At 42.4% G+C, this 13,542-nt stretch overlaps 1 protein-coding gene across 2 annotated transcripts in view; it reads right to left on the minus strand.

The window, feature by feature from the left end:
* LOC126237203 (NFX1-type zinc finger-containing protein 1-like) overlaps positions 1-13,542 on the minus strand; it is a 291,063-nt gene that overhangs the window by 96,061 nt on the left and 181,460 nt on the right. For both annotated transcript variants that reach the window (XM_049947084.1, XM_049947083.1), the window contains one exon: positions 6,837-7,152. In XM_049947084.1, the coding sequence (XP_049803041.1) occupies positions 6,837-7,152 (316 nt within the window). The remainder of the gene's footprint in view (positions 1-6,836; positions 7,153-13,542) is intronic.

Below are 13,542 nucleotides of genomic sequence, written 5' to 3' on the forward strand. Positions count from 1 at the left end.
CGTCAGCCCACAGGCGTCCCTGGGTGGAGGGGCATGTGGTCAGCAGGCTGCTCTCCCGGCCGTATGTCAGTTTACGTGACCGGAGCAACTACTACACAATCAAGTAACTCCTCAGTTCGTCTCACATGGGCTGAGTGCACCGCGCTTGCCAACAGTGCTGTGCAGACCAGATTGTCATCCTCCCAAGTGCTAGCCCAGCTCGACAGCACTTAACTTCAGTGATCTGACGGGAACCGGTGTTACCACTGTGGCAAGGCCATTGGCATTAATGTATATAGATGATGATGGTGGTGATGATAATAATAATAATAATAATAATAATAATAATAATAATAATAATAATTTAATGTAGCTCAATAGCATGGTGCAAGTCTTTCTACTGGTCACCTTTCCAGCGACTTGCGCATTCCTTATCCACCCCAGTTATTCAACTGGGAAGTTGGAATCTGAACCATGTGTTGTTCATGGTGACACCTCACATCATTGACAAGCAAAGGCTAGGCTACAATGAAGACTGAAAAATTAATGGCATGACTGACATTCAATGCTGCAATCTCTCAGTTTCCAGGCACGCGGTATACCAGTAGACCTCCAGGCCTGGCATATATATAGCTAGTTCATCAATAAGTTCTGATGAGTGAGTTTCGAGTACCAAAATATTTGACATAGACGGCTGTATCTATTGACTGCACTGACTTAGAAGCTTAAATTTTATACACTGCCAAGGAATCGCATACCTTAGTATCTGACATAAATTTGAACTTGGTACTTTGATGTATGCAGGGGTGCCTCCTGCAGAGTTCAACCACCACACTTCCGTCTATTTTTAGCAGTTGCCAGTAAACAGACAAAGCAAGGCATTTTATACAGCTGACTTTCCAGTAGCTGTAAAAGTATATGGCGTTGCCAGCTCCGACATTATGTGGTGCGAGTTGAAGCATGCAGCGCTGCAGTCAGTGGGCACTATCTTACACCCGCACCATCACATGCTCATGTGGTATTGAGCCATATCCTTCTGCAGATGGCTACATAGGTCTGCACTCTGCCCAATGGAAGCCAGACATGTTATGGACTTGGATAGAATACGAATAAAACCAAGACCGCACCTGCTGTGGCTGCTGCCAGGCTAGTTGTCAGATGTCACATCTGCTGCTGTGCTTACAAAAGACATTCCAAAGAGCTCAACATGTGTACTCATGGTTGCCTACGAGCTCCTTGCCATGTAGGACTATGTAGTTCTCTCTTCCCTGCTCCTCAAGGCATTGTCCAGGACAGACTATTTTCAGTTTCAAGTTGTGAAGATATTCACTGTCAGAACTGTATTTTGTTTAGTTTCTGTAATAAACATTTGTGATTATGAGTTTCCTGAGATGTACAGTGCTTTAGTGTCTTGAGAACTGTTAATCTTGTTTTCATCTCCTCTCCTCTACCATTCCATTGGTGACAAGGTAAACAGTTTAGTGTTTCTGTATTTTTAAAGTGTGTTTTAAGATTTCTTGGGGTGTATTAGTTCATTTTGTTGGAGCAGGCATTTTGTTTTCAAATTTGTTTGTGTGGTTTTTAAACCCAGTGATTTTTGCTCTGTCATAATTGATTTGTTAGGGCAGTGTCTTATGATTCTTGTGTTGTTTTATTCTGTAGGCAGATGTGTTCATTGTACTTTGCAGTTCCTCCAACAGGGTAAGTTTCTTGGTATATGCACATCCATGAAACAAGTTTCCTAGTAAATGTTGTCTTTCCTACATAGTTCAGGTGGTCCGATCATGTGTTGCACAAGTGTGAATTCTCTTCATTGTAGCTGTTAGTCTCAGTTGTTTTCAGTAATTCAAACTGGACTTTGTTCAATGGCAGTGTATTTTCCTAAATAGTCCGAGTCTTTCTTTTGATTATCATGTCTGTCTTATCGTCAAAAGAGCTGTCTTTATCAAAGTCATTCAGTTACAGGAGCAGAAAATTCAGAAACTGCTGCAGGGTGTAACACAGCTCACTCAGGTTTTGGCTTCAACAGCTGTATCTCAGCATGCTGCTCCCACATCTGCAGTGACTTTTTGAGTGTTTGACAGTCAGAAAGAGAACTGGGATATAGAGTGCATTCCATAAGTAATGCGACCAATTTTCTTCTGACGCAACGGCACACCACAGCGTGTTGTAACCGGCTGGGCTAAGTGGAGAGGGGTGTTCGCTTCAAAATGCTCTTTGTCTAATTTGGCTGCGAGCTGCTGGAGAGTCAGGACTTGCGGTTCCGTCAACCCCGTTTTGAGTTTATGTCACACGGCACAATGGATCATTCTGTAGAGAAATGGTACGCTACCAAATTTTGGGTTAAACTTGGGAAGTCCGCCACCGAAATGTTTCCATTACTTTAGCATGCCTTTGGGACTGATTGCTTGCCCAAATCACAAGTTTTCTGATGGCACAAGTCGTTTATGGATGGCCAAGAGGAGATCACCAACAAACCTCGCAGTAGACGGCCATCAACCGCACGAGTCGACGAAAATAAGACGCATGTGCGCAACTGTTTGCACTCTGACAGACGACTGAGCCTACAATTGATAGCACAAACTCTAAACATGTCAAAAAGAACCGTTTTCCACATTGTGACCGAAGATTTAAACATGAGAAACGTGTGTGCCGAACTCGTTCCAAAAGTGTTGACCGACAACCACAAGCACATGCAAGTGCTTCAGTGCTTAGAAATGTTGGAAATGTGTGAAAATGATCCTCAGTTTTTAAACTCAGTTATCAATGGTGATGAATTGTGGATTTTTGAGTAAGACCCTGACACAAAAAGGAAGAGTTCAGAGTGGCACACCCCATCGTCACCCCGTCCCAAGAAGGCACGCATGAGCAAGTCCAGGATCAAAGCCACGCTCATTGTCTTCTTTGACGTCAGAGGTATTGTGCACCACCTAATTCATACCTACCGGGACTGCAGTGAACTCAGATTGCTACTTGGAAGTGTTCAAAAGACTGAAAAGTAGGGTCTTGGGCTGCCGAAGCAACATCAAGGACACGTGGAAAGTTCACCACAACAATGCGCCGAGTCACAGCGTCTTCATTGTCAACGAGTTCCTGGCTAGGACCAAGACTCCATTTGTTCCCCAGTGTCCCTAGAGTCCTGACCTGGCTCCCGCTGACTTTTTTTTGTTTCCTCGGTTAAAAGGAGTCATGAAAGGAAAACATTGGGACACGATTGAATGCATCCAGGTGCATGTTACATCAGCTCTAAAGGACATTTCAGAAAAGGCATTCCAGGATGTCTTCGAGGCATGGAAACACCGCCTTGAGAAGTGTATCAACGCAAGAGGGTGCTATTTTGAAAATTTTGGATTACTTGTACGTATATATTCTATAAATGATTTTTTAATGAATTTGGTCACATTACTTATGGAACGCACCTTGTATGTACTGCCAACAGCTGTGGTCGCACATTATGGCCTACGGTGTACAAGGTATGCAATGCACTGCTCAATTTCTGGCCAGTGCAGGTGCAAATATGTATAGTTTGTTTGACAGTTTTTCCCAGATTCTCATGGTTGACACAGACTATGACTTGTTAATGGGACAGTTGCATGTGCATTTTTGTTGTGGAAGTCACTTCCAGCCAAGCAGTGCACGTGCCCTGTTTTTGGTTAATATAGAGCAGTCATCACACAGTGTTCCAGTAAGCTTGTTGATGATCAGTGTCAGGAATGGATGACAAGAAATTAATTGTGTGCCAAACTAGGCCACTTTCTCAGATTGTGTGCAATGCTGTTGTACAGTGTGGCCCCCAGTGTTGTGTTCACAAAGATGTGTAGTGGCAGTCCCGCCACACTTGGCCCAGCCTGTAGTGCCTTTGGATGCCAACTCTTTCATCATCAGCATCAGTTCTGAAGGTGCTGGTCCTGTCGCTGTCAGTCCTCCTCTCAGCATCATTCCTGGCTGTGCCTAACTTCATGTTATTGCTCAGCTTGTTCGAGATGCCCGTGAGGGCCCCGTTCCCTCCTGGTATCATCAAGTCCGTCAGCAGCAATGTCCATCTGTTCACCAGTTTTCTTGCTACTGGCCCTGTTCTGGCTAGCCCCCATGCCATCGCCAGCCCTATCAGTGCTGACACCAGCTGTCTAGACAGTTGTTGGCCCTACCATGGCTCGTACACTTGCCGCCGCCGCCGCCACCACCACCACCACCACTTTTGCTTTGATTGTCCCTGTTGTCCCTGCTGGCATTGCTGTGGCTGTCCACACTGCCGCTCCTGTTGTTGCTGCTGACCCTTTGCCAGTCTCACCATCCCAGCTGGCACTGCCTATCATGTCGTGTGTTCTTCCGGGCCATGGGGTGCACTTCCTTGGAAGTTTCGCTGCAAGCCCTACCAGTGCTCAAGTCTTCCCCGTCACCTCCTGAGACGGCCAGTCACCATTCCCCTACATGGATGTGGTACGCTTGTTCTATCGAGGTCATTTTCTTTTGGTGATTAGTGGTTCAGTTCTATATTTGCAGGTAAGTGGTGCTGAGTTTCTGGAAGTTATGCAATGTGTACACACTTTTACTATTCTTGTGAATCGGATGTCATTGGTCCTACACTCCATGCTCAGCAGTCTTGTTCATTATAGGTTGCATTCTTGTTTAAATGTTCTGTATATTGGTTTCTTCTGTTCACTGCTTGCAGAATGCAAGGTTGTGCTGAAGTTGTTAGCCACATGTTGGTCATTTCCCAGGTATTTTTACATATTGGCTGACTGTAACGTTTCGTTCCAAATGTTTGGTCAGTCATCACTGGCAGTTGTGGTGTGCCTCCTTCCCTGCATGCAGCACTTATTTGAGATGGTTGTTCCACCTCTTCTGGGGAGGGAGGGAAATTGTGATGTATGCAGGGCTGTCCCCTGCACAGTTAGACCACCAGAATTCTATGTTTAGCGGGCCAGATTCAGCTCGTGCCTCACCTATGAAGCTGTTACTAAGGCCAGCTGTTACTGGAAAAGGCAAGGCAAGGCAAGGCAAGGCAATGTGTACAGGTGAGCCACAGTAGGTGCCAGAATGTTCAGAAGTGAGAAAATCACCACTATGTGGCGAGAGTCGAAGCACACAGCGCTACAATAATCAGGCACTATCTTATGTCCATGCAGTTATGTGCTCATGTGGTACCACCCCATATCCTTCTGCAGGCGGCTACTCAGGTCTGCGCTCACCCCCAGGACAAGGCCATACATGTTCCTGACCCTGACAGATCAAGTTTTGCTCCAAGTTTCTGCACTGCACCCTGCTGCCCATGGTCTCTGCCCCCCAGATGCCTCACCTGCAGCTACGCTTACAACAGCCAACCCCAAGGCACTGTGCTGCCACTATCATCAGTGGCTGCCTACAAGCTCCTCACCTTGTATGACAGTATAGTTCTCTCTTCCCTGCTCCTTGAGGCATTTCCAGGATAGTAAATTTTCTGTTATCAAGTTAAGAACATATTCACTCTCAGAAGTGTACTTCGTTTAGTTTCTGTAATAAACTGTTGTGATTTCAAAGTGTGCATTTTGCTACATTCAGTCACATCATTCAGCAATGGATGGAACAGATATCTTTACCTGTTCCCAAGACATATGAGTCTTAACCGATGGGCAAATAGATGGGCAACAAGATGTAAATAAAACATTTTTATGTGGTAATATTACAAATTATCATTTTTTAATTCCTTTTCCTTTATTTTTACTTCTGAGCCTTGCTTCTTGCCAAATTTTATAATTCTGGGTCAACGGGAAGTAATCCTACAGCTTTGACGTGTGAGTATCAAAATATGTGGTGTAAATAGTTGTTATCTTTTGATTGCAATTGCTTAGAAGCTTAATTTTTTTATACCACCCAAGGATCATAGACTTTAGTACCTGTGGCACTTTGATACCTGTACCTGTTCCTGAGAAAATAGAGGCCTTAGTTAACAGTCAGTCAGACAGACAACAAAGTGATCCTACAAAGGCTCCATTTTTACTGACTGAGGTTTGGAAACATAAAAATGATGAACCCGTCACTCTGAGAACCATTAAAATATCAATAATTCAAGAACAGTCTTAATTGCAATTATTATTATTATTATTATTATTATTATTATACCGCCAATCAGTTTCAACCCGACGTAGGAGTCATCTTCTGGGCATTTACATAACAGGAGTGATATCACCAGCAGTCGACCAATGATGTAAACGCCCAGAAGATGACCCCTGCGTCGGGTTGAAACCGGTTGGCGGTATAATAATAATAATAATAAATGCGATTAAGACTGTTCTTGAATTATTGATTGATCATACTAATCGCTGCTTCTCTCCACAACCATGTTGTCCACTTTAAAATAACCTATGCAATAATTTGGGTGGGATTCCGAACAATATAAACCTTAAAACATTTTCCTCCCTCACCCAATTGTTATCTAGAACAATAGACAAATCATGGAGAAAACTGCCATCCTCTTGTGATGAATACTGAACCAGAATTTGTCCACATTCATACACAATAATAAAATTATCTCTTTATATACTGAGAAGATAAGATTGCATCCACAATATATTAGCAACCCATGGTTTCATGGTCAGTTACAAAAGTCCACGACTGAATAACGACAATATTATAAAAAGGACAGATTACTGCTCTCCATACAGAGGACACACTGAATCACCAGAAACAGTGATCATAGGTGTGTGAGTTGTGTGGATGTGTGTACGTTTTCTGTTTCAGTAGAAGGCTGTCCAGCCAAAAGCTTAATTTTTGTGCTGTCTGCAATTCAATGTCTCCTGTATATGGGGAGTAGCAATCTATCCCTTTCATAATTTTGTTGAGATATGTATATGTTTTAATTACTAATTACAACCAACCTCAAGATGATCTGGATCGTCAGCAGCGTGGCAGTTCCTCACACAGCTATGACCACAAAGAAGCCTGTCTTCACAAGGAAATGAACAATGCACGCTTTTAACATCTTGAAAGCAAAGTTTGTTAACTTTGTGATTGCAAGGTTCCAGAACAGCTTCCACTACTTCCTTGCATCTATACTTGTTAACATCCATATGACATGCTAAAGTCTTTACATGTTTACAAGGAAGCACCCTCTCCATAGGCGTCTCACAATCCCCACATTCTTGGAAACATTTTTTAAGACACTTGTGGCCCAACGGACACTGCTGTGGAATCCTGAATTTAAAAAAAGATAACAATTTAATTTAAAGTACTAAGGAATAACTGAAAACCATCATCATAACAATCTGTTTATGGGATTCTCTGGTAATCTAGGACAAGCACAAGAAAACACAATACACTCTCCGTAGCAGCAATAAGTGTAAACATCAAAGTGTCTAAGAAACAGTAACTTACAACACTGTGTAAAAAATCAGATAATCTGTCTCAGACAGCAATAAAAATATATCCCAGAAATATAACATATGATCCGGTTAAAATATTTAAATGTAATTTTGGGAAGAATAGAATGAAGATTTCTCTACTATTGAGAACCTAAAAAGATCTGCCAATTTGTAGCTCAGTCATGACATCAAAGTGTGATACTTCTGAGCCAGTGTTGTAGCTGGGATAAATTGGAATACAAACTTTGACTATTACTACAGCATGAGAAAAAGAACCCATTTCATTTACTTAAATGTGAGCTGAGAGAGAGTCTGACACTGGAGAAGAAACGAGTGACACAACTGTCAAACTACATCAGTAGGTTCTGTCAACAACTGAGAAGCATTAAAGGTAAGTCTGATACACTTACCACATACATCAATTTTGAGTAAACTATTACTGCTGTATGTAGTTGTATGTAACTTTTTTTAGTAACATTTTAAAGTTGTTTGATATGCTGATGTTGCACGTACAATACATTTTCGTAGAAACTCAAATTTAACAGCTAGTTGTTTACCCAAAGTACATGACGTGTCATGATTTTCAGCATCTTTGTGATGCTCCTGTGGGTCAAACAAAGCAATCATCACTTGTACTGTCCTTCTTTATTAGTCTCGTTTGACATGAGCCCTATACACCACTTTGGGTAAACAACTAGCTTTCAAATTTGTATTTCTATGACAGTTAAAATACACTCCTGGAAATTGAAATAAGAACACCGTGAATTCATTGTCCCAGGAAGGGGAAACTTTATTGACACATTCCTGGGGTCAGATACATCACATGATCACACTGACAGAACCACAGGCACATAGACACAGGCAACAGAGCATGCACAATGTCGGCACTAGTACAGTGTATATCCACCTTTCGCAGCAATGCAGGCTGCTATTCTCCCATGGAGACGATCATAGAGATGCTGGATGTAGTCCTGTGGAACGGCTTGCCATGCAATTTCCACCTGGCGCCTCAGTTGGACCAGCGTTCGTGCTGGACGTGCAGACCACGTGAGACGACGCTTCATCCAGTCCCAAACATGCTCAATGGGGGACAGATCCGGAGATCTTGCTGGCCAGGATAGTTGACTTACACCTTCTAGAGCACGTTGGGTGGCACGGGATACATGCGGACGTGCATTGTCCTGTTGGAACAGCAAGTTCCCTTGCCGGTCTAGGAATGGTAGAACGATGGGTTCGATGACGGTTTGGATGTACTGTGCACTATTCAGTGTCCCCTCGACGATCACCAGTGGTGTACGGCCAGTGTAGGAGATCGCTCCCCACACCATGATGCCGGGTGTTGGCCCTGTGTGCCTCGGTCGTATGCAGTCCTGATTGTGGCGCTCACCTGCACGGCGCCAAACACGCATACGACCATCATTGGCACCAAGGCAGAAGCGACTCTCATCGCTGAAGACGACACGTCTCCATTCGTCCCTCCATTCACGCCTGTCGCGACACCACTGGAGGCAGGCTGCACGATGTTGGGGCGTGAGCGGAAGACGGCCTAACGGTGTGCGGGACCGTAGCCCAGCTTCATGGAGACGGTTGCGAATGGTCCTCGCCGATACCCCAGGAGCAACAGTGTCCCTAATTTGCTGGGAAGTGGCGGTGCGGTCCCCTACGGCACTGTGTAGGATCCTACGGTCTTGGCGTGCATCCGTGCGTCGCTGCGGTCCGGTCCCAGGTCGACGGGCACGTGCACCTTCCGCCGACCACTGGCGACAACATTGATGTACTGTGGAGACCTCACGCCCCACGTGTTGAGCAATTCGGCGGTACGTCCACCCGGCCTCGCGCATGCCCACTATACGCCCTCGCTCAAAGTCCGTCAACTGCACATACGGTTCACGTCCACGCTGTCGCGGCATGCTACCAGTGTTAAAGACTGCGATGGAGCTCCGTATGCCACGGCAAACTGGCTGACACTGACGGCGGCGGTGCACAAATGCTGCGCAGCTAGCGCCATTCGACGGCCAACACCGCGGTTCCTGGTGTGTCCGCTGTGCCGTGCGTGTGATCATTGCTTGTACAGCCCTCTCGCAGTGTCCGGAGCAAGTATGGTGGGTCTGACACACCGGTGTCAATGTGTTCTTTTTTCCATTTCCAGGAGTGTAATTTAAAAAATGTACTATAATATACGTGCAACATCAACTTATCAAAAAACTTTAAAACTTAAAACGTTACTGGAAGAAGGAAAAAATCTACATCCAACAACTACAGATAGCAGTAATAGTTAACTCAAAGTCAATGTCTATATACAGCATCAGGACATGTACTGATAAAGGCAATAAAGCCGAAGATTATATACCAAAATAAAATATTAAACAGCATCCGGTCTATTAATTCTCTGCATAATCTTCTACTCTGACATAATACATGCTGCAGGTCCCACAGTAATGAAAATGTAGAAGTAATTTCAAGAGCACCCCACGAAAGTGTGTTGGAACCCTTGCTGTTCATGATATATATTAATAACCTGGCACATAATATTAATAGTAACATCAGGCTTTTTGCAACTGTTGCACTTCCCTATAATATAGTACTGTCTGCCACGTTTTGATTGGTGATAAGATTGGTGATTTGTTTTAAATGTTCAGAATGTGAAATTGTGCACTTCACAAAATTTAAGAATGTGGTATCCTATGACTACAATATCAGCGAGTCATATTAATAGACGGATCTACAAGTAACAATGCATAAAAAATTTTGTGTGAGACATCCTAGAAAAGTGTGTAGGACTTATATCGAGCAAAACTAACAAAGGACATCACAAATCATCAAAGGTTTGTTTGACCCACAAGAGTAGTACTAAGATGGTGAAAACCATGACACTTTTAAAAAAAGATTTATGCCAACTATCCTCAAAAGCCTATTTACAAGAAGCAGTATTAAGAGAGGAATCTAGAAATACACAACAACTGTAAGGTAACCCTTTGTAAGGCTAGTATCTGTGGGTGTTGTTAGTACATTTCCACCCATACAATGTTGAGCCACTGATTAAATTTTTAATTTTTTTTTTTTTTTGCACAATTATGGAAAGGATAACCTTGGATCTTATAAACGTATATTAATTGTAGTTGTAACTGTTCTGTTTCATATGTGGTACAGAGCCTGGATGAGCTGTGGCGATAGCAGAGCCACCTGCTAGTGAGAACTGGGACCACTGCTGGACACCAAAGATATTAAATTGGAGCCAGGCTTGGTAATTTGGTAATGTAAAAGATTACCTCCTTCCATGTAAATAGCGAGAATACATTAAAGGGAGCAAATTTTGATTTTCTCTTTAGACATGTTTTATAAGTACAACACCTGAAAAGGAAAAGCTTTTTTAAGTAAGTTTAGTGTGGAGAAAGTAAAAAAGCAGTGGAACAATTAGATGCTTTTGACTAAACACCATGATGTTCAGTGTAGAAGTTTAAACTGGAAAAGATACTCATGTCTAAGCAGCGTATTCCCTAATTTTTATACAGGAAAAGTAACGATTATTTCTGAAGTTGAAATTTTTGAAAGTCGATACATTTAACTAAAGAGATCACAATTTAAGGTCAAGCAAAAACTTTACGAACATAACTAAAAGAAAGCAGCCCGATGAAAAAGAAATTTTTAACGCAAAAATCTTAGGGTTGTTTGTTTTGTTTTTCATGGTGCAACTGGCTGTGCTGTGACATCTAGTATCAAAGGTAACATGAGAGCAGCTAACTTCACAATAACAAAAGAAAAATATGTTTTTTTCATGAAGTTACTAGAAATCAATACCCTATTCTTCATATAAAATAAGAGTTGTAAATGTGTTAATGAGGATTTATTGGAATTGGTGTACCTCATAAGTAAAAGTAATAGCACCATAAGACTGTTACTAATGGAAAAAAATTCTTTCAAAGTAATTTTATTGATCTGACTACAATTCTAATTATCTAACAGGAGTACCACATACCTATATATTAAAGTCATATAGGGGCAATATTATCATCAGATCGTGAGTCCTATAGGACTTAAGTTGTCACAGTTCCTTTTAAGCAGTTGGAAGTAAAAGAAACGAAAAATATGATCTGATACATCTCCCCCACAATCACTCTTCTAGGGACTGTGAAGAGAAGATTAGACTAATTATGGTATGCACAGAGGCATTTAAACAATCATCCTTCTTTCATAACATTCTGCTTGCAGTTCTTAGTTAAAGAAGTGAAGTGTGCAAATGAAACTATGATATTCGTTTGACACCTGACTTCTATTACAAAATAAATAAACTAAGTATAAAATTTATATTTGTGTCGCTTATCACATAACCACGAAACAGACATTCTACTCCTGAGATTACTTCAAATGATAGCACACTTCCACTCCATACATGACAGCAGGGGTTCTGTCTCATAAAGTTGCAAGATTATTCTTTGCAAGAGATAACTGACCGGATTCTTGGACTCTGTTTATTGCATTGTTGAAAATACCAATCTGTTGTTATCGGTAATATAGCATTTTGCTGAGGAACACTTCATAAAATTACATACACTGATGGAAAAAAAAATGACAACACCAAAAAACAGATAAGGCAAAGTAATGAAATTTTCAGGAATATATTTGTCTAGGAAACATATGTAAGTGATTAACATTGAAGGATCACAGGTTACTTAATGTATGTGTGAGATAAGCCATTGCAAATGTGAAATGCTTGTACATTAATAACCAGTGTAACTGCCAGAATGTTGACTGGAAGTATGTAAACATGCATGCATTCTGTTCTACAGGTGCGGGATGCCAGTTTGGGGGATGGAGAGCCACACATGTTGCACTTGGTCAGTCAACACAGGAACAGTTAATGCTGACTGTGGATGACGCTGAAGTTGTCATTCAATTATTTCCCATATGTGCTCAACTGAAGGCAAATCTTGTGATCAAGGAGGCAAGGCAACATGTTGACACACTGTAGAACAGCGCTATGTGGGTAAGGATTATCTTGCTGGAAATCACCCCTGGAATGCTATTCATGAATGGCAGCACAACGGATCAAACCACCAGACTGATGTACAAATTTACAGTCATGGTGCGTGGGATACCCATGAGAGTGCTCCTGCTGTCATAAGAAATCGCATCGCAGACCTTAACTCCAGGTGTAGATCCAGGTTGCCTATCATGCAGACAAGTTGGTTGCATGCCCTCAACTGACCTCCTCCTAAGTAACAAACGCTCATCACTGGCACCAAGGGAGAACCAGCATTCATCAGAAAACACAACAGACCTCCATCTTGCCCTCCAATGAGCACTCGCTTGACAGCACTGAAGTCACAAATGGTGGTGGTTTGGGGTCAGTGGAATGCACGCTGCAGGGCATCTGTCTTTGAGTTTTCCACAAAGTAACCGATTTGTAACAGTTTGTTGTGTCACTGTGGTGCCAACTGCTGCTCAAAAAATTCCTGCAGCAGATGCAGAACAATGCGCCAGAGCCATACACTGAACACGATGGTTTTCCCCTCTTTTCAGGGCCATGTAGCCATCCGAAGTTCAGTCTTCTTGCGACTGTACACTCCCATGACCACTGCTGCTAGCAATCCTGTACAGTGGCTACAGTCCTGCCAAGTCTTTCTGCAATATTGCTGAAGGAACAGCCGGCTTCCTGTAGCCCTATTACATGAACTGGTTCAAACTCAGTGACGTGCTGAAAATGATGTCTTTGTCACCTTAAAAGCATTCTTGATTAACATCAATTCATCACATATAATCTCAAAGGTAACTCAAGGACAGAAGGAAGATTAGGTTTAACGTCCTGTCAATATTAATGTTATTAGAGATGGAGCATGAGCTCAGAATATTTCCACAATGGGGAAGGAAACTGGTCATGCCCTTTCAAATGAACCATCCTTGCATTTGCATTTGATTTGGAGAAATCATGGAAAACCTAAATCTGCATGGCTGCACATAGGTTTGAACCATCGTCCTCCTGAATGTTAGTCCAGTGTGCTAACCTCTGTGCTACCTCACTCAGTCAAAGGTAACTAACTCTCATGACCATTATAGCGTGTATTTAAAGCAAATCTGATTTGCGTCCTCATAGTGGCATTGCTAGTACCACTCTTACGCAACTGACATGAAATTTTAATGGACATCATCTTTCAGACTTAGAAATATGCATAGCAACTTCTGTTTATGCCAAATGACTCCGTCTTGGTGCTGCGATTTTTTTTCC

This window comes from Schistocerca nitens, chromosome 2 (genome assembly GCF_023898315.1).
Source record: "Schistocerca nitens isolate TAMUIC-IGC-003100 chromosome 2, iqSchNite1.1, whole genome shotgun sequence".
In the NCBI taxonomy this organism is placed as follows: domain Eukaryota; kingdom Metazoa; phylum Arthropoda; class Insecta; order Orthoptera; family Acrididae; genus Schistocerca; species Schistocerca nitens.